The sequence below is a fragment of the Panthera leo genome, chromosome A3 (genome assembly GCF_018350215.1).
Source record: "Panthera leo isolate Ple1 chromosome A3, P.leo_Ple1_pat1.1, whole genome shotgun sequence".
NCBI classification, from domain to species: Eukaryota; Metazoa; Chordata; class Mammalia; order Carnivora; family Felidae; genus Panthera; species Panthera leo.
Window position 1 is genome coordinate 85412277 of NC_056681.1, and position 27193 is coordinate 85439469.

Sequence of the window (27193 nt, forward strand, 5' to 3'; positions counted from 1 at the left end):
AAGCAGCCCACAACTGCCTCAGCTCTCAGAAGAGGCTGAGCTTCTAACGACACTTGTCTGAGAGTGGACTCGGCTGTCTGTTTGTCCATCCGGCATGGAGCCAAAGCGGATCAGGGAGGGCTACCTTGTGAAGAGGGTAAGCAGAAGTTCCACGTACAAGGGTATCTCTGAAAATAGCGTTGGGGATGATCGGTGTCCAGCTTTGGACTCTCCATCCCCAGTCACTTTAGGAACGGTTTATGCTGAACCTATTGGGCTGACATAGGAGAGCATCACAGCCTGTAGACCGTTGCAAGGGAAGCCAGCACATGTTCCACGGCGTTCTGTTTCTTAAAGGTGAACTAATCTAGCTCAGGCATCAGCAGTTTGATCTTGTTTGTTCCAGTTTGCAGGATATGGGAGGTGGAGGCCTAAGCAAAACCTAAATAATGACTTAGAGCATTTTTTTTTTCACGAGCCACATGTGTATATTATGCTAGAAGACTCACCCTCTTCTCCTATGCAGGTTACTCAGAGACTATTCCTTTGTAACTTAAATCCTCCTCCTCCTCCTATTTATTTATTTACTTGTTTTTGGAGGAGAGGACAAAAGAAAAGGATTAAAGAGAAATGATATAATGACACAGTAATTGTTGCTTATTTCTTGGGCCATCTTCTCAGAATTGGTGCATAAAAAACCTTATCTTTTTTCTGAAATTGGGCTCAAATCTCTTCATTCATCATTCTGAATGTACTGCTAAGGTAGCAGGAAGTGATTTTAAAGATTAGGAAATAGGGACAAGTTTAATAAAAAATACTTAGTCTTTCTGGTATGGCATCGAGAAGTTGAATTTTGTTAGCACTGTTTTTCTCCTAATGTTGGGTGTATGTCGTGTCATTGTGTGAATTCACACACAGGGTGGGCTGGTATCCTGTGGGCAACACCTACGTGAACAAATGCTCTCACAATGACCCAAGCAAGCTCAGTGTGTCAGAAGTGAACTGAATTAAGTACATTCTTTCAGAAGCCCAGCTCGTTAATCAAATGAGCACCTAAAGTGACTCTGTTTTAGGTCCTTCGTTGGTTTAACATTTTAGCCTAAAATGTTCTACCTCGGAGGGGGTTAAGCAGCACGCATTGCTGCCTGATTCTGTTTTGATTTAAAGCTAGAAGGGACTTCAGGTCACCTGGCTTCAACACCCCATTTCCAGAAGAGGAGACTGAGACCTGGAAGCCGGGTGACTACCCAAGGTCACATGGCTAAGACAGAGGTTGACACTAGAAACCCACTCTCTGACTTGGGTTTCTGACTCATTGTGCTGAACTCTGTCCAGTACACCAAGATTTTCCTAGAGTAAGTGTAACTTGAAATACGGTTTGTAATGCATTTGTGACAGTGAGAGTTATAAGTGGCTTCTGGAGAATAAAGGAGTCCACAGCTGATAGGCTCTTTAGCTAGCAGAACATCTCTAGCTACTTTGAAACATCCTTGGAAAAGACACACATTGACACACAGAGGTGTATGTGGATTCTTTGCAATAGGTGCCAACATTCTCTTTGAGAACCAGTAATAATGTGGACATTTCTATCCTGGTTGCTGGGGCTAGTATTCAGACAAGAGCAAGTGAATGGAAACATTTTGCAATGAAAATTGCTGTTATTAAGTTTGTATGTTCACATTTTAAACTCCACAAATTACAAAAAATACAGAAGACTAAATTTCTAATAAGCGAGGCTGCTCCACTAGAAAATGGGGATGAAGGAGGTTTGTCAAGCTTACAGACTTATAGTAATAAATAGTTTTTAGTCAGTGAGAGTAATGCTCTCAGATTATTGCCTATAAAAGCCAATCTAGAAAATGTCTCTAGAAAAAAGCATAGTCAAAATTCATATAGATATTTTCACAATTTCCATCTTCCATAATTTTCATGTCTACAATTTATATCTTCCATAATTTTTACATTTTTCTCTGGGACCTTTTGAACAGTATTTGTGGTAAGATTCATTTATTTGTCATTTTAAAGACATGCTTGGTTCAGAAATGTTCTCTTTGTTGGCTGCAGAACTACACCTGAAGCCAGAATTTCCTATAAATGTTTTTAGATGTTAAATTTCTTCCAGTTACCTCACACATTTGGATTAAAAACTATATATGTCAGGAACTTAGCACATAGTAGGTGCTATGTGTATGTGACCATGATTATTAATATCAGTATTGATATACACTTCAGTAAACAAAGGTCCTTTTCTAGATGCTAATGGGGATATGTACTGGTGCCTGGGTTGGTTGCCAAGTTAATAGTGAAGAAAGGACAATGGAAATCTTTCTCTGACAAGGCTGTTAGATGTCTTGACTATGGTTATTGATATCAAAGCACGATAAGCAATAACATATGAAGTCCCTCCATTTACTCCAGTTTAAGATATGTGGGTAGTAACAAAGAATATCTTTTTTCCTATGTCTTGTTTTGTGAAATAACTTTATTGGAGATAAGAAATTCGGGGTGGCAAGATACAACATTAGAAATGGTGGTTCAAGAATTTTGTCAAGTCCGAAATCTTGGGGTCAACAGTCAATGGCAATGACTATGAAATGTTCCTGAGTGGAGCCCAATGCAGGGCTTGAACTCACGACCCTGAGATCAAAACCTGAGCTGAGATCAAAAGTTGGACATTTAACCAACTGAAACACCCAGGCGCACCCCTGCTGTTCTTTTGTGCAAGATAACTGCTCACATTTTACAATTCAGGTTTCCTCCTTTAACTCCTGCCTCAGTTCTTTATCATAGAAATGATAGTTATGTGAAGGAAGGAAAATACATGATTCTGGCACTTTGCAATCTTTTCATTCTAAATAAGACCTAGATTTGCTTGTCTCAGAGTCTTGCCACTTTTGACTTTAAGGAAAAAAAAAAACAGCACGTGGAGCTGACCATATAGCAGCCAGCCACCGTACGAACATGATCTCATTCAATCCCAACCATCCTCTGAGATAGTATCATTATCCCCATTTTACAGATGAAAAAACCAAGGCTCAGAGAGAATAAGTGACTTGCCCACAGTCAAACAGCTGGTAAGAGGAATACCTGGGATTCAAATCCAGGCTTGTGTAACGGCAAAACCCAACATCTCATTGATCCCATGTAACAGTCTGAAGGCAGGCTTACCCAAGCCAGCAAAAGGGAGGTTAGACGAATTTGCCAGAGCTACAGTAGAGCCTGGACAAACTGTACTGTGGGCAAGATTGGGTTTAGTAACCTCAACCTTCCTTTCTCTCTGATTGGGGGTTAATTCCAGCCAATAAACCTAAATGTCATTGGATGTCCTTGAAAACATACTACTGATTTGGATATGTTTATAATCAATCATAGCTTTAAAAAAAGAGAGAGGAGAGATTTCCACGCAATGAATAACCTAGACTCCACTAAGTCATGTCCCAAATCAGCCTCATTCCTAGAGTTTAATGGAGCAAACCACGCTGTCGACAGATCGACAATCAACTAGCAGGCACTTCACGCAGCTTGGCAGATCCCAAGAATGGCTTCGGGATGGGGTGGCCTGTAAGGCTGGGCGAAAGTGCAGGAATCAGAGTGGTGGGAAAGAGAAGGACAAGGGTGTTTGGGCAGGAAAGAAAAAGGCTGCAGAAAGCTGTGGTGGAAAGGTGAAAGACTCGGGTGCAAGAGAGAGCAGAAGGGTCAGGAGTCCCAGCCCAGGCATCCTTTTGTACAGCTACCTTGTCTTCTGGACACGCTACTGTGAAATAATTCCCAGCAATTTTCATTTGTTGACTCATCTCCATCATAACAGCTGACACTTGTGCTCACTGTGCAGCAAAGACAGATGTAAGCACCAGATGTACTAATGCATGTAATCTTTATAACAACCCTACAAAGTGGGCACAGCGATTATCCTTTCCTTTCAGATGAGGAAACTGAGGTACAAGAGAGGCAGAGGGCCTTGCCCAAGGTCACGCAGCTATTATGTGGCAGAGCTGTTCTGAAGTCAGCAGTGTGGCCTCAGTGTCATGAAGAGCCATGCCTAACTATGTTTCTTGTAGCCCTCCTGTGCTCATTTTGCAGTGATATTCTTCTCCAAAGCACTGTTGCTGGGATGGGTGGCGCCCAGGATAACTTTATACCAGAATGATTTCACAGTATTGTCTACAAACTGTGAAATCTGTCTATGTGGTTACCATTTTTTGAGCACCTACTACAAGCTAGCCGCTGTGCTAAGCCCTTTAAGTATATTATCTCATTTAATCTTTGCAACATGTCCGTTTTACAGATGAGGAGACTAATGTCTAAGTAACTTGGCTAAAGCCACACATTCTGGGAGAGGCGAGGTTGAGATTTGAACCCAAATCCTTAGGACTCAAGAAATCATTTTGTTGAGCACTCGGTGCCATTTCTATTTTGCTCACCCGATATGTTTTTATTGAGAAATTGTCCAACGTGGAAGGGTTTACTTATATAAAAAATATACTACTGAATAGTTTCCTTGCCTTCAAAGAATTTACATAGGTACAAAATGAAGGTTTATCTGGGATGTTATACAAGTGATTTCATGGATTAGTTTGGAAAACTAGATGATACAATTTATGATGTACCAGAAATGAGGACTTAATTTAATACAACAGCAACTTAAAATAACATGTCCCATGAGTGTGGGAGAATAGACGACACCTACTCACTCACAGTTCTGCTTTAGTTAGATACGCAGTTTTGCTCAAAACGTAATTTCCTTTGAATTCCAGCCACACGTCAACGTATGAAAAGAGAAGTCTGAGTGAAAGGAGAAGTTAAACGAGATGTTTGCACTCTGTGGGAGGTGTTTAGGAAGGGTTCTAAACACCAAATTCAGATTGCCCCAACCCTCAGCGATGAGTTGTGGCAATCTTCAGTGAAGCTACACAAAACAAAGTATGCCCCAGTTTGCGCACTGGTCACACTGAACTGGAGCTGTCGTTCAAGGTCACTCTCTTCCCTGGGTAGACTGGGAACAGTTTGACAGCAGAGACTGCCTCCTGGTCAGTTTTATACCCCAACACTCAGGACAGTGTCTGAAACACAGGAGCTGTTTTATCATGATTTGTTGAATGAACATGTCTCAAAAAGAAAGAAATTTCCTGGAAAAAGACATGTGGAAACTGAGAAATCAGGGCTCCATATCATAGTAACTTTTGAAGTATTAGAAAAAATTTTCAATGGAGTATTCATTTTTAGACGGTCATGTTAAATGTTTTTAAGATGTATTTATTTTTGGCTTGTAGGTAAGACCCAAGGTTTGGTAGGGCATCTGTAAATAGAAGACATAAGGGACAGAAGGGACACAGGGTTTTTTGTTTTTGTTTTTGTTTTTGTTTTTGTTTTGGAATAGATGTGTAGAATCTGAGGGTTGAAAGGAATACTTCAAAAAGTATTTCATTGAACTTTCCCATCTGTGGCTTGCATTCCTTTTACTAAACCACTAACAAGCATGCTGTAGTACTGCTTGTGACGGGAAACTCACTAATTAAAATTTCTCCCTGAAGGTATGCAGCAAACCACTTTTTTCTGAAACCTCCACCTACTGGGCCTCCAAACAGTCTACGATAATGTTCCACACCTTTCAGGACAGTCCTCATCTGCTCTGCCTGTCCCCTTTTGGGCTAAAACCTAGCATTTCCTCCAACAATTCCCCAAGAGAGAAATGCCAACAGGCCCGGATCATCTGCAGCTTTAAGGTTTCCTGAACTCAAGGTCATTCTCCAGGTGCACCTATAAGCACAGAATTACAGGCAATAGGTAGTATTTACTGGGTGTTTACCGCGCTCTAGATCTTGCCCTAAAGCAATTTACATGGAGTATTTTATAAAAACACAATAACACTAAGAAATAGATAAGTAGCATTATCGCCATTAGCCAGATGTAGAAAATGAGGTTTAAAAACTTGCTCCAGGTTACATTACTGGAATGTGGCAGAGCCAGGATTTGAGCCTGGGCTATTCAGCTCCAGATCCATTGTCACCTACTGGTTATGCTCCATTGAAAGTTAGAGTATTACTTTCATCACTTTAGATCTTGTGCTTCTATTTATACAGCCTGCAATGACTTGAGTTTTTTTGGCAGCCTACATCAAACTGCTGACTCACAGAGCTCCTTTTTTTTTTTTTCCACATGCCTGTTTCCCCAAAATCTTCCCCAATACATTTTATACATCTTTAAAAAAAGTTACTAATAAAAAGATTATATCTTTTTCAATTTTAATTTGTGTTTCTCTGAATTCTGTTGCAGCAGTACGTTTTTATGTTTATTCACCCCAGGCTTTTCTTCTTTTGAGAAGTGCCTGTTTATATTGTTTGCCCATTTAAAAAAATTGGGAGGGTTTGTATATTTCTTATTGACTATAAAGGGCTTAAAACTATATTAAAAATATTAACCTTTAATTATATTATAATATATTATAAATAGCCATGCATTTATGTTTGCTTTTCAGTTGTTGCAGGGTTTTTTTTTTTTTTAATGTACAGAAGTTTAATTTTTTATATGGCCAAATCTCTTGTCTTTTAAGATTTCTTCTTTTGGTGTCATGCATTGTCAGACTCTTGTGCGCTAAACTATACCAGTCCCATGATAATGAGCAGTTGTTCACTGGGAAATTTTACATCTGACTCAGCATCTGAAACCAGCTCATTGTGATATGAAAGTTTAGGTTTTGGCCTACAATGGGAAAAAACACACGTATGCCATATATATGTATGAAATCATAAAACGTATCTATTATACATCTATAAAATCATGATGTAATATGGTTTAGATGTTTTATGATTATTCATATATAACTATGATTGTATAATATACATTATATTATATATTTATGATATATATGTGTGTATATATATATATATATATATATATATATATATATTTGAGCTTATATATATGGCTAGCTAAGTAGCCTAAGCATTTTGATTTAGAGTCTAGAACTACAGTTATGCAAGAACCCAAAGGAAGATGGGATCTAGGGAAAATGGAAAGAGCATAAAATTGAGAATTAGGAGACCTGGATTTAGTCCCAATTCTGCATTAATTGGTCAGGTGTAGTAGGCCCAGTCATTTAACTGGGCCTCAACATTCTTACCTGTATGATGAGTGCGTTGGTAGATGACCCTGACTGCCTCTCTGGCCTGGACGTTCCTATGATCACACTTCCAGGTGTGCTACTGAATGAGCACCAAGGTGCCTGGGGACAGAAGGGGTAAATGCAGGCGTGGCTGAGGAGAGATGCTGTCAGTGTAGTCCAGCGAGAAGCTGCAGCAATAGCTGAGAGGAGACAGATCACACACAATTTCATCACCCTCACCTAATTAATTGCTGCCAAGCCTGGAAGAAAGTTTCCACTTTTAAAATGTTCAGATTTCTTTTGTTTCACAGAATATTGGCCTCCTCACTGTGTATAACGAGCCCAAATCCCAGATGACACATTCTCCTCTGAGGAAGTTGACAGAGTCCCTAAGGCTACATTTGAATTAGGAAAGCCCAAATACATTTTGAACAGTTGGCTCTGGAGTACCTTTATTTTAATTCTCTACAGAAGGAATGCAATGCTGGCTGACCTCTCCCAGTTTATCCCAATTCCAAGGCCAAAAGCCCTGAACTACTGGCCGTTATTAGTCTTTGAGAGACCTGAGGTAGGATATAAAGTTTTGTACTTGAAAGGCATTTTCTCCTTAATCTAGCCCAGCTTCTTACTCCTAGCTCTGTGAATATATCTTTGATTACTTTTAGTTATTTTACTTTTTTATTAAATAGACTTCCCATATTTCTCTAAAAGTATATCCCAAATTAAAAACATTAAAAAAAAATTTTTTTTTTGAGAGATACAGAGCGTGAGCATGGGAGGGGCAGAGAGACAGGGAGACAGAATCTGAAGGGGGCTCCAGGCTCTGAGCTGTCAGCACAGAGCCTGACACAGGGGGCTCGAACTCAAGAACTGTGAGATCATGACCTGAGCCCAAGTTGGACACTTAACCAGCTAAGCCACCCAGGTGCCCCCCAAATTTTAATATATATTAGTGTCATGGGTTGTTCATTTATTTATTAAGTTTTCTCAAGTTTTGCAAAATTTTGAACCCACAGAGAAATAGGAAAAATAGTAGGATTACCCATATGTTCTTTACCTAGATTTATCACCTGTTAACGCAAGGGTGCTTTTGCTCTCTCTTCCCTGCTTCTGTATCTCTGTATAAATACAGACACATATTTTTATACTGAGATACTTGCGAATAAGTTGCAGACATCATGCTACTTCACACCTAAATACTTCAACATTTATCTTCTAAGAATTAGGACATTCTCCATAGTTTTCCATTATTAGATGTACCATTTTGCACTCCTGCCAGTCAGGTATGGGAGTTCCAGTTACCATCCTTTCCAAATCTTGCCCTTCTCAATCTTTTTAATTTTAGATACACTCATGGGTGTGCAGAGGTATCTCATTTGCTTTTCACCTGCATTTCCCTAGTAAAAAATGATTTTGAGCACATTTTCAGAGGCTTTTTGGATATCCTCTTTAATAAAATGCCTCTTTTAGTCCTTTGCCAATTTAAAAAAAACAGGTCATTTGTATTTTTTTACTGATTTATAGGAGGGGCTTTTTATAATGTGAATATGAGTTTCTCTTAAATAGATGTAAAACGGATAGGCATTTGATTGACATTATTTCATGTATCGGCATAGTGTCTGGCATTGCCCATTTTTTAAAAAGAGAAATAATCTAGTGTCAGTATGGACAGTTATTCTGCCTGTGCAGAAGAGAGATAGTGTGTTCTAATTAAAAAAAATTTTTTTTTCAGTAACTAAAACAAAGGAAACACATGAACAAGCAAAATGATAGTCCCCCAAGTATTTATCTTCATTGTATAAATAGTCTTCCTTTTGGGCAACTGGACCTTTATATAGAAGCTGTTAGTATTTTAAGATAAGCAGCAGGATCTGCTGGGAACTGGATGATAATTCTATTTTGTGGTGGTCATGACAAGGTGATACCATGGGTTCAAAGATGAGAGGCAAAGAACCTCTTCCTTTTCCAAAGTCCTCCCAAAATATGGACAAGAAAGAGAGACTTTCTTGATGTAGTCAGAATGGTTAATTTATTGCTACAAGGGTGGTTGGCATTAACCCCAACATTTTAAATAAGGATTTTCCTAAGGCCACACTGACGTGGGTAGTCTCACTGTATTATAGATGATTTTGCAAGTGATTTTCATACAGCTTATCTATGCTCATACACAAGGCTGCTCTCTGAGTTTCTTCTTGATGTTCATATTCAGATAAAATCTGATTAGACCAAAGGATGGCAGTAACCACAGCTAGCCAATACCATTTATGGCCTCCATGCCCATAGTCAAAACAGCTATTGGATTATGGTACCTTTCCAGTGAGTCTGGCCTCAGGCATCAGTTACTATTCAGTAACTGATTTGATACTTGAGATAGAATCTATTTGCAGTCCCTAAGTGGAATGAACACAGTGGGCAGAGTTGGGAGCAGAAAATAAGGCTTTCTGTGGCTGAAATGCACAAGAAGGGGGTTAGAGAGCCATACCATATTCCCTTGGTAATGGCCCATGCGAAGCTTAAGGCCTGCCTATGGAGGTGTATATATTTTATCTTAAAAATTTTTTTTTAAAGTTTTCAGTGGAATGGCAGTCCCCTTCTCCCCTGAAGGCTGCTTTCCTACCAGCCTGGTCGTGTGACCAACGTGCATCACCTGAATCCACACTGGCCAAAACTAGGCTATTTACCAAGCTGTGCACCATCTATAGAACCATTTTAGAAGACATTGTGGCACAGCTCTTTTTGTTTCATTACAGGGAAGTGTGTTCAACACCTGGAAACCCATGTGGGTTGTATTGTTAGAAGATGGAATTGAATTCTATAAGAAGAAAAGTGACAACAGCCCCAAAGGAATGATCCCCCTGAAAGGAAGCACACTGACTAGTCCTTGTCAAGACTTTGGCAAAAGGATGGTGAGTCAACATTCCTAGCCATGATGAACACCTTGTAATGCTCTGACATTTGACCCTGTGTGTAGCCTACAATGTGAATGGTGCTCCCTGGGTCTGTTCTTCTTACCAACACCCATACTCAGCCCTAGGCATTTGGGTTTCTGTTGGCCGAGCACTTCCAGAATGGGGTTGACTCAACTACTGTGCTTCTAAGGGAACTCAGACCTTTGAAAGGAATCACTCCTAATGGGATGTGTTTTGATTTTTAGTTTGTGTTTAAGATCACTACGACCAAACAGCAGGACCACTTCTTCCAGGCAGCCTTCCTGGAGGAGAGAGATGCTTGGGTTCGAGACATCAAGAAGGCCATTAAATGCATTGAAGGAGGTCAGAAGTTTGCAAGGAAATCTACCAGGAGGTCCATTCGACTGCCAGAAACCGTTGACTTAGGGTGATTTTCTTTGCTTCACTCTACCCTCGTGCCCCCTCGCTATGGAAATCTCACAACAGATCCTGCTCCAAGGCTTGCTTTGGAGGCTGTATCCACTCCTCCAAGTTGATGCTGGCACTTGGTATACTGAGATGTTTACATGAGTCTGAAGGAGTGATCATAGATTCTCCAAGGCCTAGCAGCTGAGGAGAGGAGCCTAATGCAGTATAAATTCCCTCATTTTGTGCAACCTTGGTAGAAAGAGAGACAGAGAGATAGAGACAGAGAGAGAATGCATACTTGCATTTTTGAAGTAGCTATAATAAGTTAGTCTTGAAATAAAGGTTCAGGATCTCTAGATAGGCAGAAAAAGGCAAGTAAGGTTTCAAGTTCAAGTTCATGCATTTACACAGCCAGCAAGAGCCAGCCAGGGTGAACAACCATCCTGGGCAGAAGTCATTGGTGCCCTGACTTGGTTTAAATGGTCTTTTCTGTTGGCTGGTTTGGACTTGCAGGCGAGAGTTGTTACCTAAAGGTTTTTAGAGGCTCACAGGTAAACTCTGCCTCTGACAGGGGTTGGGAACAGGGTTTCTTCCTTCCTGAATGTTTCACATCTCCTACCACAAGAGCCTCTTTCCCTAGGAGTCTCTTCACTTCTTGCTAGTTTTGCTTTTGTGTTGGACATACGCTGAAATGGGAGCCCTGCCAGGAAGAATTCCATGTTGGTTGCTTAACATGTCCAACAAGGATTCTGTTTACAAAATGGCGAGGGTTTCTGGGAGGGGACTGAAGAAACCCCTTATGCAAGCCCACCACAGGACTTGGCATATCACAGGGATTTAATAAAATTTGCGCTTTGAGCTTGGTGAGAATGAGCACCTTCTCTTACCAATAAAGCTTTTGGTAAAGACCCAAGAGGCAGTGCCTAGTCCAGCTGTAGTTGCTGGGAGGGGTTGAAAGTGACCATGTTTCCAGCCACAGCTGTCAGTGCTATGTGGGGATGATGTTTGTGCCACAGGATAAACAAAAACGGTCTTCTGTTTTGTTGTCTGCAATTTCTCTGATAAGGCCATCTTTGGTTTATTACTTCAAGGCCAAAAATGAGAATTTGTCATCTCTCATAATTTTTAGAATAAGAGATAAGCTTAGCACAAATTTTCTTTCTTGGAGGCAAATATCTACAACAGATGGTCTCTTGAAGGACACTTAAAGAAGTAAGACATGAGGATTGAGGGCAATTAAAGACCTAGAATGTGTATGAACAATTGGCCCCAGGAACCTCTCCTCTTGGCACCTAACTGGGGCAACTCTATTTCAGGCGCTAGGAGTTATATCACCAAAGAGCTCAAAGAGCTTAATGTCTCTTAATGTAACAGACATTAAATACATTCCCAGCACATTTTGCTGAATCCTGTATAGGCCACAGAGTTATACAAATATGAACCCAGCCCTTTAACTACTTTTGATCCAGTGGAGAGACCAGGCTCAGGGGCCACCTGAGGAGGGGGGAAACTTGTGATCATGGCAGGCCTTTCCAAGGTGGTGACTTCCAGAGAGGACTTGCCATTCTGAAAGGCTCCCCACTCATCCATCTGTTTTCATGTCTGCACAGTGCCTTGTATCTGTCCATGAAAGACACTGAAAAAGGAATAAAAGAGCTGAATCTAGAGAAGGACAAGAAGATTTTTAATCACTGCTTCACAGGTAAAAAGGCATGGCAGGTCTGAAATAGGGCAGCTGGGGAAGGCAATATGTAGTTCTCGCTCAGCCTTATGTGTGGGAGGGTGTATGAAGCATGGTGGGTGAACGGGGTCATAGAACTCAGGCTGGCGAACATGAGAATTGAATGTCCCCAGGGTGGAAGCAGAAGGAAAGGCAGAAAAGAACTATGCTGTTCAAGTTAAAGTTTTGGAAGTTCCAGCTAATCAGTCAAAGGGTCTCTCTACCTCTAACCCAAAATAAATGGCATTATGTTGAAACAGACACAGAGTTGAATAAGTTGATAAACAGGAATCAAGGTATACAATGTAAGATTTAAGTGACAATACTAGAGATGTGTGAGGCCGCACAGGATCCGGCATTAAGTGTCACAAATTTAGGTGGATGACATAGAGGTTAAAAACATATTCTTTGGAGCCAGACTACCTTAGTTAACATCCTAGCTCGGCCACTTACTTGCTATAAAACCTTAGGCCAATAACTTAGCCTCTCTGTGCTTCACATTCCTTGTCTATAAAATGGCGATAATCACAGTGCACCTACTTCATAGGCTCTCTGTAATATGTTTAGAACAGTGCCTGGTATACAGTAAATACCATATGGTGTGAGGTCTCAGGGTGGTTTTTATAATTAAGAAGTCACATGTCTGAACAGACAATTCTGAGTCCAGAAAAGAGAAAGAACTCAGGGGGCTGTTGAGACTCATAGAAGTAGAGGCTTAAATTTTACTCAAAGAGTTGGGTGGCATTTCATTATGTATGGTGAGGACAAAGTTATGAGGCAGAGATATACGGAATATGCATCCAGAAGAAGAAAATGACCAGCCTAGCAGGGCTGATGGTTCATTAGGGGGCTAAATGGGACACGCAGTTGGGATTAGGTTGTCAGAAGCTGAGCATGCCTTATTTATGGTGACAGAAAAGATCAAGAGAGAAAATCTCTGAGAAGATACAACCGATGTAGAATCTGAGGGGATATCCAATCAATAGATACTTCACAAAAACCATTCAGGACAAAGTCAGGAAGTGTGATCTGCAGTAGCAGGGTAGTGTCCCGTAGGAATCAGCCTCAGAGAGTTAAGGTTGTAGCCTGTTAACATTAGAAAAGTCAGGGCTGAAATTTGGAATCAAGATACCAAGCCATGGGCACTGGTAAGGGAAGCTGACAAGAGGAAGGCAGGGCCCTAACTCTAGCAGGATTGATGTCACTAAGACAGAGCCTCTAGCAAAGGAGACAAGGAAGAGGTTCTGAAATAGGTCTGGGGGCAAGGTCCAGGCCATACCTATTTCCTGTGTATGTTACTGAGTCCCAGAGTACAGGGCTAGAACTTCATAAGTCCTCCCCACTGAAGGTCAGTATTAGTTCTAGAAATTCAGGTAGATCAAGTTTTTCTGTGGGAGTCAGGTGGTCTCAGCGGAGAAACAAGACTATGGCAGAGACTGGGACTCAGGCACTGCTGAAAAGTGATGGAGGACCTGGAATGTTGGACAAAAGGAAGACTGAACTTGTCTTTCAAGCTTCAGCATGCCCGGCTGAGTACATATGGACTCCAGGGTTAGAACACTTGAGTGAAGGGTCATTGCTGGTGTAACTCAGGCCTAAGGTCACTTAAACTCTCCAAGTCTCAATTTTCTCATTGTTAAATGAGGTCTGTAATTACTCCCCTAGCACTTTCATAGGGTCACTATGAGGTTTAACAGCAGAAATGCAGTATTAATTAGTTTATCCTTCTACAAAATAAAAGTGGGTAAAAGTGTCTCATATATGATATTCATGGAAGGCTCACTAACCAATGTTTCAAAGGTAGTATATCCTATTGCTCTTGCTTTGATGACCGGGAACCTATTGCCTGTTACGCTGGCTCCCTGGTTGTCTACATTTATACAGAATATGTCATTTTTCATGTAAAGCTTCAAAGTTGTAGCCTGCTAATAATCCAAATGATGGGTCAATTCCCTTTTATCTTCTTTAAAACAATTTTTTTTAATGTTTATTTTTTTGAGAGAGAGAGAAGGACATAGTACAAGCGGGGGAGAGGCAGAGAGAGAGGGAGACACCGAATCTGAAGCAGGTTCCAGGCTCTGAGCTGTCAGCACAGAGCCTGACGCTGGGCTTGAACTCACCAACTGTGAGAGCATGACCTGAGCCAAAGTCAGATGCTCAATTGACTGAGCCACCCAGGTGCCCCTTCATTGCCAGATTTCTTAGTATGCCATCTAAGCCTTCCCACTCACCCTGTGTCTTCCTCACTCTCTTGTCTTCTTTCACCTTCTTTCCACCAACTTTACCCTCTGCCCCCAAAAGGGGCTGCTTCATGCCTGTGGGCCTCTGTTCCCATGCTGCTGCTTTATCAGCCTGTGCTGGTTCCTCTCAACCCTGTTTTATGTGCTTGGCAAAACATTTTACTCATGTTTTAAGCCCGAGCCCCATGCCACTTCCCTTATGAATCTTTTCCCAACAGCGTAGACCAGCCCCCCGCCCTACCCACCCGCTTCCACACCTTCCTGCAGATTTGACCTAGTAGCTCCACTGAACTGCATTGATCCATAGCAGAATGCTTGTTACAATCCTTAAGTACATCCCATCTCTCCCTTTTAGATTCCCTGAGGGGGAATCCCTAATATCCATCACAGCACTTAGCACCTAGTAGATGCTCAATAAGTGTCAATTCATTAGTGGAGTAAATGAGTGAGTTTGTAAAACCTATTTCTCTGATGTATGGATTGCTCCTTAAGGAGCATGTAGAAGTATTTATCCTGCTGATTTCATTTTTCCTTCTTGGAATAACAGGGAAGATGAGACAAGTGAGACACTTGGGTGCTCTAGAGCTCTTCAGGGGTGACTATCAGTGGCTTGTTCTTTGGTAACTTGGTAGGGAGTGTTAACCTTCCCTCTAATGGTCCCATCCAGGCAACTGTGTCATCGATTGGCTGGTTTCCAATAAGTCTGTTCGGAATCGCCAGGAAGGCCTCATGATTGCCTCCTCGCTGCTCAATGAAGGGTACCTGCAGCCTGCTGGAGAACTGTCCAAGAATGCAGTGGATGGAACTGCTGAAAACCCTTTCCTGGACAACCCTGATGCCTTCTACTACTTTGTAAGTGAGATATGCTACCCCTTTACTCTTCCTGTGATGAGGGCTGCCCTGCACAGATTCTAGGTTGGTCTTAGTTCATACCCATGTGTGCAAAAGAAAGGGCCCAGCCCTGTAGAGACTTGTTCACCTCTGCAATGCCTGCTATATCCACTTTAAAGAAAAATATTGTTTACTTGAATAGTTTCCTTTAAAGTGACTTTTAAAACTTTATTCTTTTTTTTAATTTGAGAGAAAGAGAGAGAAAGAGAGAGAACACTGAAGGGGAGAGGAGCAGAGGGAGACAGAGACAGAGAGACAGAAAGACAGAGAGAATCTTAAGCAGGCTCCATGCTCAGCACAGAGCCCAACATGGGGCTCAATCTCACAAACTGTGAAATCATGACCTGAGCTGAAATCAAGAGTTGGATGCTCAACTGACTGAGACACCCAGGCACCCAAAACTTTATTCTTATTCTAAGCAATAATTAATTTATAAAAACCTATTAGGTCCTAGTACATTCCAGGCACTCTCCTAGACAGAAGAGATACAGTGGTGAAAAAAAAAAAAATAATGGGCAAAAACTGCGGCCCTCAGGGAGCTTCCTTTTTAGAGGGAGATCTGTAAAATCACAATGTGCTGGTTGTATTTTTCTAAATATATATATATTTTTATTTTTTTAAATGTTTATTTGTTTTTGAGAGAGAGAGAGACAGAGTGCAAGCAGGGGGAGGGCAGAAAGAGAGGGAGACACAGAATCCGAAGCAGGCTCCAGGCTCTGAGCTATCAGCACAGAGCCTGACGTGGAGCTCAACCATGAGATCATGACCTGAGCCGAAGTCGGATGCTTAACTGACTGAGTCACCCAGGCACCCCTACAATACGCTACTCTTAACACAAAATGTGTTCATCCACATCCCCTCCCCCAACCATCTTGTTTACCTCCATGTATGCTTACCACAGATTGGGAAATACTATATTGCACAATATGGACCTAAACTTGGGCCAAATAAGAAAACCAGCGACAGTGGATTTCTAGGGGGATTTTGGGCAGTTTTGTTTCAATTCGGGGTCAGGGCATAAAAGGTAGGAAGCTATTTAAGGGAACTATCTTCTTACAAAAATGAAGTGAATATCCCCAAGAGAGTTTCATTTCACTTTGGGGGAAGTTCCACTGTCAGTATTTTCTTCTTTCTAGACCTTTGGTCTGGTTGTTTATAGCCATTTAAATGTGAGATTCTAAAAATACCCACCAGAGTGGCTCTTCTTCCTCTGTATGGTTCATTACTTGCTTATAGCTGAGCAAGGCCCAGTTTGCTCTTGACCTTAGAACATGAAGCTGGACACATCATGTTCTCAGTCTTCTCAAAGTGGAAGGGGCTGAGTGGTAAAGGTCATAATGGAGATTGTGTTATGCAGTGTCTTATAAATTAGCTAACTCTACTTTAAAGGATATGGCCATGAGGTGCCAAGAGAAGGAAGGCTTTGAAGGAAGAAATGTGCTGAGCTAGACTTAGAATACAGTTTGCAGAACCCAAGAGGATGAAAGGATATTGACAAAATCACTCTTGAGTGGAGCATCTAGAAACAAGAAACAAGCATCTAGAGACAAGAAACAGGAAGAGGGGAAATGAGCTAACCAAGGACAACCTTTAGAGTTTAGGTCAGGATATGAACCACAGTAGGAAGGAGAAAAGGAAACCACCCCAGTGGCTGGAGGGGAAAGGGAGGGGAGAAGGTACAAGTAGCCATATGCCTAAGACTGGTAAAACAAACTTACTGCTTGGTTTCCCAACAGCCAGACAGCGGGTTCTTCTGTGAAGAGAATTCCAGTGATGACGATGTGATTCTGAAAGAAGAATTCAGAGGGGTCGTTATCAAGCAAGGATGTTTACTGAAACAGGTGAGTGGTCACCACTATTCTCTTCAGTCTTTTCCCCTTTACCAGTTTCTTTTAATTTCTAAATTAACCAAATAGTATTTGGTTCATTTGGCCAATACTCAACTAGAAAATGAGCCCTGCAGAGTGAAAGACAAAAAGCTAAGTAGATGATCAAAGTGACTTTAGGACAGGAGGACTGAGGCAGGTAGAGTAGAAGATGCACCTTGAAATGGGGAAACTCTTCTTTTTTTTTTTTTTTTAAGTTTATTTGTGTATTTTAAGAGAGAGAGAGGGTGTAAATGGGGGAGGGAGGGAGGGAGAGAGAGAGAGAGAGAGAGAGAGAGAGAGAGAGAGAGAATCCCAAGTAGGCTCCTCACTGTCAGTGCAGAGCCCACGAACTGTGAGATCATGACCTGAGCTGAAATCAAGAGTCAGACACTTAACGGACTGAGCCAGGCGCCTGGGGAAACTCTTCTTTTATGAATATCAGGGGAAAAAGAGATGTTTCAAAAAAAATAATAATGACCTTTTCATTAGCTGGAAGAAATCAGTTGTCTAAAAGGTGCCATCCAAAAAACAGAGATGTTTCACAGTAAAAGTACTTCCACTCGCCTATCCCTCCTTCTTGCAAAGTGACCAGGAAACAGGAATAGGCCACACTCAGAAGAGGAACATTACATACCATTGAAAGCAAGGAAGTCATATTCTAGACCGTGGGTAGGTCATGGGGAGACCAAATCCATGACATGCCTGAAGCCAACTCTGCAGGAGCTGCAGCAGACAAATGTCAGATCCAGTCAGGTGGCATGCACTCAGTCCTGGGTGGGGGGGCGTGGGAATCATATGCAGTCACCAGGTCTCCACAGTCACAGGCCACTGTCAGTCTGGGAAGCAATGGCAGGGGTGAACCGGAGAGCTCTAGTTAGTTACCAGGTGCTAAGGCACAGAATGCCAAGAGGTAAGGGAATATAAGGGCTGGGGCTAAGTGAGGAAGCCAGGGACAACACCTGGTAGAGGAAAAAGCAACAGGAAGACATGAGAATATTCGGGGTGAAAAAAATTGATACTAGCATATGGTATCATAGAAACCAAAGCTGCTTCATAAGGCCGAGGTTTTAACTTCCTTGCTGTGCTGTGATCTGTCTTAAAGGCACTGCTTAGTATATAACTGTGGGACTGAGATTTGACTTACATCATGAGAGGAACTTGAACTGAGGTGAAGAGGGAAGAACCAAAGTTGACCATATACTCACATTTAAAAAGAAGAAATTTGAACTAGTTGAGATTAGGTATAGATATAGATTTTGAGTTTTACTAGGGAAGGGGAGCATTAGTGTGAAACACTTACTTTAACATTAGGTTTTGAGAGAACAGGATCCTAAAAGATAATTCAGCAAGGATTTAAAAAGAATTCACAGACTATTCTAATAACTTTTATGATAGGGTGACCACTGACTAGATCAAAGGGGAAGTATAGGAGCAGGGCCAGCCTTCTATAGAGAAGGCTCTGGCAATTGTCTGTGGCCAGAGTTTGCCTATTGCAAACTTCCTCTAGTTCTGCCAAACATCCTCATATTCCTGGTCAAAAATTTGGCTGAGGGTAATGGTTATCTGAATGTGTGTTGAAGATAATGGGGACTTGAAGTAGACTTACTTCTGTATTTTTCCTCACCTTCCTTTAATTGGCTTTTGATAAGTGCAATTTAGTTTTAGCTGGCCCAACTGGTGTACATTTTAGTCCTCCAGGGATCTGTTAAAATTGCACCCCAGGCCAATTAAACCTGGGTCTCTGGATTTTAAAGCTCTGCAAGTGATTTTGGTGTGTAGCCAAGGCTGAGAACCACAGAGCCAGCCTTTTTCTTCAAAGCTAACTTATCCTGCTATCAAAATACCACTATAATATAGTAATCCCTCTTAGCCTCCTTTTACTATGAAGAAAACAACAATCTATGTGCATTCAGAGATTTTGGTTTTTTTTTACAATATTCTTTCCTCTAATTTTTGGCAGGAGTGAGAGGGAAAAGAAACCTCTTCTATTTTGATTGATGGCCCCCTTTAATGTTTCCAATCTCTTAGCTTGGTGGTTTATAACCCTGGTTCATATCACAATCACGTGAAGGAATTAAAAAAATTTCTCCAAGTGTCACAAAGCTAAACCACTCTGTGTCTGCTGCTGGGAGTTAGCAGGGTTAATGTGTGTAGAAGGCTTATCATGAAAAAGGGCACCTGTGTCCCACACCTCACAGGCGGGAAGTAGCTGTGTTCAACTGGAGGCCAGTCCTTCCCTCCCACCCAATTCTTCCCACTTCTCCCATCCCAGAGAAAATAATTCTACTTGGGGGATGTAGTAAATTTGAGGATAAATGATAGTGAATTATATTTAATATAATCCCTTTTTAAATAGTTCCTTCTGTTATGACAATGAACAAAATATCTGGTTTCAAAACTATGTATAGATTTTTTGATAAGGAGGGACAATATATCATATGTTTTTCTCATATCTTCTGCAGAGCTCAGCATCCTTCTTGGTCTATAATAGATAATAAACATTTGTAGAGAGAATTAAATTGAATATAAGTGGCTGGCAGATCAGCAACAATTCTTAGAAACCCCGGGCATGCACACATTCCTTAAAATCCCCCAGGAAATACTCATTACATGAAGGATGGCCAGAGACCCACTTACTAACATTAAGCTTTTCAGTGAGTCACATTGTGATGTCAATGAGAGCTTAAAGGCAATAGGTAGTTGACCAGGGTTGGCTGATTTCACCTCTTCCTATTATCTTCCCCTTCCACTGATTCACAAGAACTTGTTATTCACCCAGTGATTGCATGAGAGATCATGAAATGTGTGTTCACAGGTCAGGTAGAAATGGTGTAAGGCAAAAGCTTTAGCATCTTATTACCTAAGGCAAAGAACAAGAATTCGTAAAAAGAATTTTAGAAATTGATACAGAAGCCATTCTACACATGATATAACAGATAGAAATATTGTCTGTTCTCCCATATGACTCTATAGGATTCCTGGCTCCATCCTTCAAGCAAGTAAAAGCCTCTTTGGAGATGAGCTCCTTGGCCAATATAACTTAGACTCATTCTTGAAAGCTCCCTTTAAACTCCTTAGACTTGGCATCATGAAGGAGACACTGTTTGCTAAAATCATAAATGTTTCATTTTTTTTCTATAGGAGCACAGTAAAAAATATTGGAAAATTTGTATATGTGCTTGTCAATATATGGTGCTTTAGAATTAAATGATATGCTTCATATTGGCAAGACAGAAACTGTATATCATCTAATCTAATATACACTTTTTTTTCTTCTGGAGATATTTAAGTCATTTGAATTTTCTGGAGGAAATAATGAAATTAGGTTTACCATGACATTAAAAAAAATTATTATAAGCTGATTGAAGAAACTGTATAATTCAAGGAAATTACAAGCAGATATATGGCAGCTTCCAGGGTGAGATTTTATGTATCAGGCATAGGGCTGGGCTTTGGAGGAACAAAGGTCAACAAAACATAAATCCTGCCCTACAAACCCACAGTCTGGATGGTGTCATTCTTTGGGAAAGCCCAGTTCCTATGTGTTTTCATCATGTCTGTCACAGTGACTATTCCTTCCCGCTTCCATTGCTGCTACCTGATGTTAGTTCCTAATAATTCTGTGCTTAGATTGTTGCAATAATTTCCTAATGAACTTCTTTTTACCTTAGTATCTTCTCCCTGGCTTATCTTTAACCTAGCCAGCTGGTCCATCCTACATGTGGTCGCCATATTAATCGTCCTAAAATGTGATTGTAATCTTTTCACCTCTGACTCAGAAGCCATCAGCAACAACCCCCACCTTTTAAGTCTCTTTCCACTTTCCCAAACATGCCTCATGAACCCTGCATTCTAGCCGGACTGGTCTTATTCATTAATGTCTGCATATGCCTTGTGTATTCCCATTGCTGCTTTTTTGTTGTCAAGTCTTTCCACCCACCTCTTTCCCATCCATCTGTCTCCTGTGTGCCCTCTGTGGTTAAGCGCAGAGGCTCTCTTTGACATCCCAAACCTACAGTGACATATCCCACATTTAATTCCCTTGAAATCTTTTATCTATACCAATTACTTGATTTGGACATTTGCTGTTTTATATTTCCACATAGACTGTAAACTATAGCTCTAAAGAGTAGAGCTATGTCTTAACCTCTTTATATCCTCCATGTTACCTAACAACCATGTAGGTACATTGTATAAAATATTGTCTTATGTAATACTAAACCTGGAAGGCAGTCTTAGAAATAATTAATCCATAATTTCATAACATCCAAACTATTCACTGGCCGTAGTGCTATCTCCCTGACAAAGACCTGGGTTGGGACCTCGTTTTCCTGAAGTTGGTATTTCATCTTTTTCTTTTTTCAGTTCAACAAAGCTTACTATGTAGATACTATATGTACAGAGTGATGCTAAGAACTCACCATGCCTCTTTTTATGTTGATCTTGGATATAGGGGCACAGAAGGAAAAACTGGAAAGTGAGGAAGTTCATTCTGAGAGAAGACCCTGCCTACCTGCACTACTATGACCCTGCTGGGGTGAGATCCTGTGGTCAACAAATCTATTGCACTCAGACCTCCATTGCATCTGCTATCTGGGCTTTCCATTCTCCTTTCTGCTCTGTTTATATCCCCATTTCCTCTTTACCCTCCCACTTCTTTTTCTCCTGCTCTCCTCTACCTCTTCCTCTCCCCTCTTAACTGCAAAGATCTGCAGTCTTAGGCTTTGAGGCCAGCACAAGCTCAGGGATGAAAGAAAATATCACTATATTGTTATTCATTTGTTTTTGTTTGCCCTGATCTGATACTTTCAGAGGGACTCAACCAGTCCAATTCATTGCTCTTGGTTTAATATGAAAAACAGTGATAATTCCTCCTCTGGGCCAATTTGGATGAGAGCACTGTTTAAGTCCAGCCATTTGGGCTGTTGTTTATTCAGAAGAGGGCCTTTTCCTTAATAAAAGGAGTCAACTCTAAAGCGTAAAGACAAACCCATCTGGGTTGGGTCCTCAGACCCTGCTTACAGTGCAGGGCTTACAGACCCTGCTTACAGGGCAGGAAGGGGTTTTCTTTAGTCTCCTTCTACTCTTACCCATTTGGGGTGCCCTAATCTACACCAGAGTGAGTCTGTATGGCTTTTGTACCAACAGGATAAGGTATGTTCGTGCATTGTACATTGGAAACATAACATGAGGGCTCCTCTCTTCTCTAGGGGGAAGATCCCTTGGGAGCAATTCACTTGAGAGGCTGTGTAGTGACTTCAGTGGAGAGCAACCCAGATGGTAAGAATGAATTTTTGTTTGAGAGAGGTTATTCAGGCTTCCTTTCCACACCTGGGCATCCTGAGCCAACAACAATCAATAACTGACTTAATCAATCGGGCTAAGCATGAATGAATTTCTGTCTGGAAACCTGGGAGAAAACAAGAGTTATTTTCTCCCAGATGCTGCCCTGTCTCTCTGGGCCTTGGAGAGGAGGAGTGGCTTGGTGGATGACTTGAGCAAATCCTTGAGCAATGCTGAGAAAAACCTTCCCCTTGGAACTGGCTTGGATGGAGAGACTTGTTACCTCCTGATGCCTGTAACTGAGCTATGGCATTCCTTAAAGGGGGACCTTTTACATATCCAGACCAGGAAATCTCCCACAGCAAAAGGAACATTTGTGCAGTGAGACAGTGCAGTGAGTGGAAAGTGCACTTGGCTTGCAGTTATGTCTGTGCTAGTCGGTTAGTGGCATGGTCTAGGGTGAACCACCTAATGAATCTGGGCCTTAGCTCCTCCTCTGGAGTGAGGGGTTGCACCAGTGACCTCTGGGTCCTAGATCACAAGTCTATGATGTGGTGAATGGAATAGCCATGCTGGTGTTTACTGACTTCACAGATGCAGAGATGAGGGGTATCACTGGGGAGATGTGGTTTAGACATCCCAACCCTGGTTTTGCCATGTCATTTTGGGTTTATGATGTTATAAAGACTGATGGGAAAACACTACAGCTGCAAAAGCTTAGATTTTTGACTACTCCTGTATCTGCTCATTGTCTTCTTCTTATGGAATTACGATTTTTGATTTGAGGTGGATGTTTTAAGTCTTGTCGCGCTATTGGCCAGTTAACTGCCTTTCGATCTTTCAACAGACTCTAACTTAGCCCCTGATAAAAACAAGTTCAAGCTTGTATTTTTTACCGGAAGTGGGTCTGGATTTTTGTTTTTATTTTTAATTTTAATATATTAGGGTCAGTCTTTGGCTTATATTACGAGCAGAGGAAAAGTACTCATTAGGCTCTCATAGAGGTACTCATTAATTGGTATGCAACAGTAGGAAATTTAGTTTGCTCATAAACTGTAAAAGAAACTGTAAACTGTCGAGTATTTTACTTATTTCTTAAACACACACTCATACCACACACAGTCATACTATGTACCTATCTATATACATACTATATCTATCTAGATATCTATATATAGTATTAGAATACTGTAGAATATTATAGTATATATCCATACTCTATATATGTTTGATTATACAATAAAGATATATGATCATACAATGATGATAAGTTTGAAAGCCACATATTTAATTTTCTTATGATACTAAAAAAATAAAAATTTCATTCCTTGCAAAAGGAGGGTGCCCAGGCAGTGTCTCTGCATGCACTTTGTCGCTCACTTTCTTTTTCACCAGGCAGGAAAAGCGAAGAAGAAAACCTCTTTGAGATCATCACAGCTGATGAAGTTCATTATTTCTTGCAAGCGGCCACTGCCAAGGAGCGCACCGAGTGGATCAAAGCCATCCAGGTGGCCTCTCGGACTGGGAAGTGAGATGTTTCTGCAGCCCATCATCACTCTCCCAAGGGAACCCCGTGGATAAGCTTGGCCTAGGACCTGTCCACTTCTGGCAACAGACTGATGATAAAGGGCTCAGGGCTGGGAAATTTTTGTCTGCAGTGGTTCTGAATAGAACTAACCACATGCCACGTCCTGTTCACTTGCACCAATCACATTGCTTTCTGAAACCTCTCCGTGTCCCACCACGCAGATATAATAAGCTGTGTGGCATGGCTTCCCTGCTTAATCTCTCCAGGCCTGAGCTTAAAAACCAAAAGCCCTGTGATTCTAATACCCATAGAAGTGAAGTGTGTCTAGTTGTCCGGCTAGTGTCCCTGCTAGGCTCAGTCCTGGCCTTCAGAACCTGAGATATTCTGCTCTTTAAAACTGTTCCCAATCTATACTTAAAGGACTAGGCATAAACCTCCTTTGTTCTTGTTCACCACCTTCTCTTGCTCTTGGCCATTAGATTGTGTATCAGAATGAAGGAGGACTTTCTTCTTCCTTCCTCACTCAAACCAGAAACTTCCTGAAAACCAGTGCCACAGTGCTGTCTTTTAGGTTGAAGCCTTCTATACTTACTATAGCCTGGAGAGTTATACCTTCTGAGAAAATGACCCAAGGAAGCCAGGAGTAGCTGAGGGTCTTTTCCATGCCCAGAAGCCACCCAGAGCAGGTATATTCTACTCCCACCCAATGCTGACCTGAGATGGGTGTGTTTTTGTCCCTTCCCAGAGCATTTCTCTATCTACCATTGGCTGTAACTGAGGGTGGGGGTGGGGGTGGGCTCCAAATCTTTGAGATTCTCTTTCGTTTGAATGTTTGCAGAAAAAAGTAGCCAGATGGGTTCCCTCCATGGGTTCTCTCCATGGGTGAGGGGTCTGGAGGCTGGCTAGCTAATGTATAGCCTCCAGTTCTAGAGGCTGCAGGGACTGGACCGAAGGCTGGAAGATTGGATGATGGCCTTATACAAAGATAACATTGAGAGGACTTAAGTCTAGACAGAGCTCACTGAGGTGGCCATCAACATTGTGCAGCACCTTTAATTCTCCAGTTAATGATATTGTGGTAATACCTGAGGTTTAGACACAAGCTGTAGCTGCTCCTGCTTGGCCTCCATGGGGCCTTGTGAACCCATTACCAACCCGAGTGATCTGATCTAGATTCAAATTGAGTACCTGTTTCAACTTTTGACCCTGTCAACCAATTAGTGATTCTAACCCTAAAGTGAGAAAAACAAAAACAGAAACAAAAACAAAAACAAAAAACCCCCAAACAGGTATATATGTGAAGGTGCATTTTCCAACTTCAGATTTCTAACTTTAAGGCTATAGTGAGAAAAGGAGAGCAGAAAATTCTTTCTGATTTTATCAACTCCTCTCTTTCCCTCCCCCAATTCCACATAATATCCTTGAGGTTATTTCTACTCCTGAATGGTTTTATCAACGGCCTAGAGGTAAAAGGCTATCTTTTCTCCAATTCTTTAGTAAGCTGTCTTTTTAGAACATGCACAGTTTTTCTATATTCAGTGTTAAAAGTATTTATTGATATGGAGTCAACTTTATGTTTTGAAACAAACATGACCATGTTTAACATCTCTTTGGTGTGATGGTTCTGATGTTTTGCTTCCCATGATGACTCTTCTTTTACACAACACACTTTCACTTCCTGAGGATAATACCATCTCTCATCTCTCAAGTTATCTCAATGACTTTAGAACATATTTTATTTTATCTTATTTAATTTAATTAATTAATTTATTTATTTATTTAAAAAAATTTTTAACGTTTATTTATTTTTAAGACAGAGACAGAGCATGAATGGGGGAGGGTCAGAGAGAGAGGGAAACACAGAATCTGAAGCAGGCTCCAGGCTCTGAGCTGTCAGCACAGAGCCTGACGCGGGGCTCGAACTCACGGACCGCGAGATCATGACCTGAGATGAAGTCAGATGCTTAACCGACTGAGCCACTCAGGCACCCCTAGTTATTTATTTTTGAGAGAGAGAGAGAGAGCGCACAGATGAGGAGGGGCAGTGAGAGAGGGAGACACAGAACCTGAAGCAGGCTCTAAGCTCTGAGCTGTCAGTGCAGAGCTTGATGCAGGGCTCCAGCCCACAAACTGTGAGATCATGACCTGAGCCGAAGTCAAACATTCAACTGACTGGGCCACCCAGGTGCACCCAGAACATTTTTTGAAAAACAAATTAAATCTGGGGCACCTGGGTGGCTCAGTCAGTTGAACGTCCAAATTCAGCTCAGGTCTTTATCTCACCATTGGTGGGTTTGAGCGCTGCCTTTTTCTCTGTGCTGACAGCTTGCTCAGGGCCTGGAACCTGCTTCAGATTCTGTGTACCCTTCTCTCTCTGCCCCTCCCCCATTCGTGCTCTGTCTCTCAAAAATAAATAAAATGTAAAAAAATTAAAAAAAAATAAAACCAAAGTAAGTCTATTCCAGGAAATAATTCAAATATGGGGAAAATGAAGAGTAAGTATCACTAATTTTTAATTTATAAGACCTGATTATAATAGTCAGGCAAGCAAAAGAGTCTCTAAGTGGCCATTAACTATTAAGGAAGTCTATTTTCATTAGGGGAAAAGAAGTTTCCCATTGAAGGGCTGCTCCGTATGGCTGAGTGGGATGTGCACTACTCAACTCCAGAAGACACTATTCACATTGCAGTTTAGGTGACTGTCACTCCTTGGATTTCCATTACACAATCTGCAGATTTGTATCCAGTGGTATGTAGAGAATTCAAAGTGTCATTATGGCTTCCTAACATGGGTGATTCTTCCTGGTGAAATGAAAGAGCCACTTGCCAAAGTGATATTTAGAGGATAGGCATAGATTTACATCTGAACCTGTTTGGTTAAGAAATCATGCTCAGGTCCTTTTAGGCATAGTAATAGGAAAATCTTCATGCATCTGAGCCCCAGACTGACAGACATTTCCTTTAGTGATGTGGATGAAGGAATGTACCAATTGTCAATTCCATTTAGAGAACATTTAAAGTTGGAAAGAAAGGCTGCTCAGCATTTACCCAGGATTCCAATTTACAGTGGGAGAAAAATAAACTGTAAAATAATCAATTGTGGAAGAATTAAGAAAGCATATAAAGAGAGGAAATATCTTCTTGCATCATGTGAGTGACAGCAGGTCAGTAAAATAAAGCATTCAATCTGAAAAATCAAACACCCTTTTGGGAAAAAAATAGAAAGAAGAATTGTAAGGTGAGAGTTTTACATGAAGGTAGACAA

At 41.2% G+C, this 27193-nt stretch overlaps 1 protein-coding gene across 1 annotated transcript; it reads left to right on the forward strand.

Annotated features, from left to right (window-relative positions):
* On the forward strand, positions 1–25536 carry PLEK (pleckstrin). The gene is made up of 9 exons (XM_042932519.1): positions 1–136; positions 9832–9987; positions 10236–10417; positions 12009–12100; positions 15026–15210; positions 16986–17090; positions 21571–21654; positions 22328–22397; positions 23796–25536. The coding sequence occupies exons 1-9, from the start codon at positions 95–97 to the stop codon at positions 23930–23932; spliced, it is 1053 nt and encodes a 350-aa protein (XP_042788453.1). The 5' UTR covers positions 1–94; the 3' UTR covers positions 23933–25536.
* Positions 25537–27193: the final 1657 nt, after the last annotated feature.

Excerpts from the sequence above, each read along its gene's own strand:
- PLEK (XM_042932519.1), top strand. The coding sequence starts at position 95 with ATGGAGCCAAAGCGGATCAGGGAGGGCTACCTTGTGAAGAGG. Across the intron at positions 10,418-12,008 it reads CCAGAAACCGTTGACTTAGG|TGCCTTGTATCTGTCCATGA; the intron begins GTGATTTTCTTT and ends ATGTCTGCACAG. Across the intron at positions 15,211-16,985 it reads CTGATGCCTTCTACTACTTT|CCAGACAGCGGGTTCTTCTG; the intron begins GTAAGTGAGATA and ends GTTTCCCAACAG.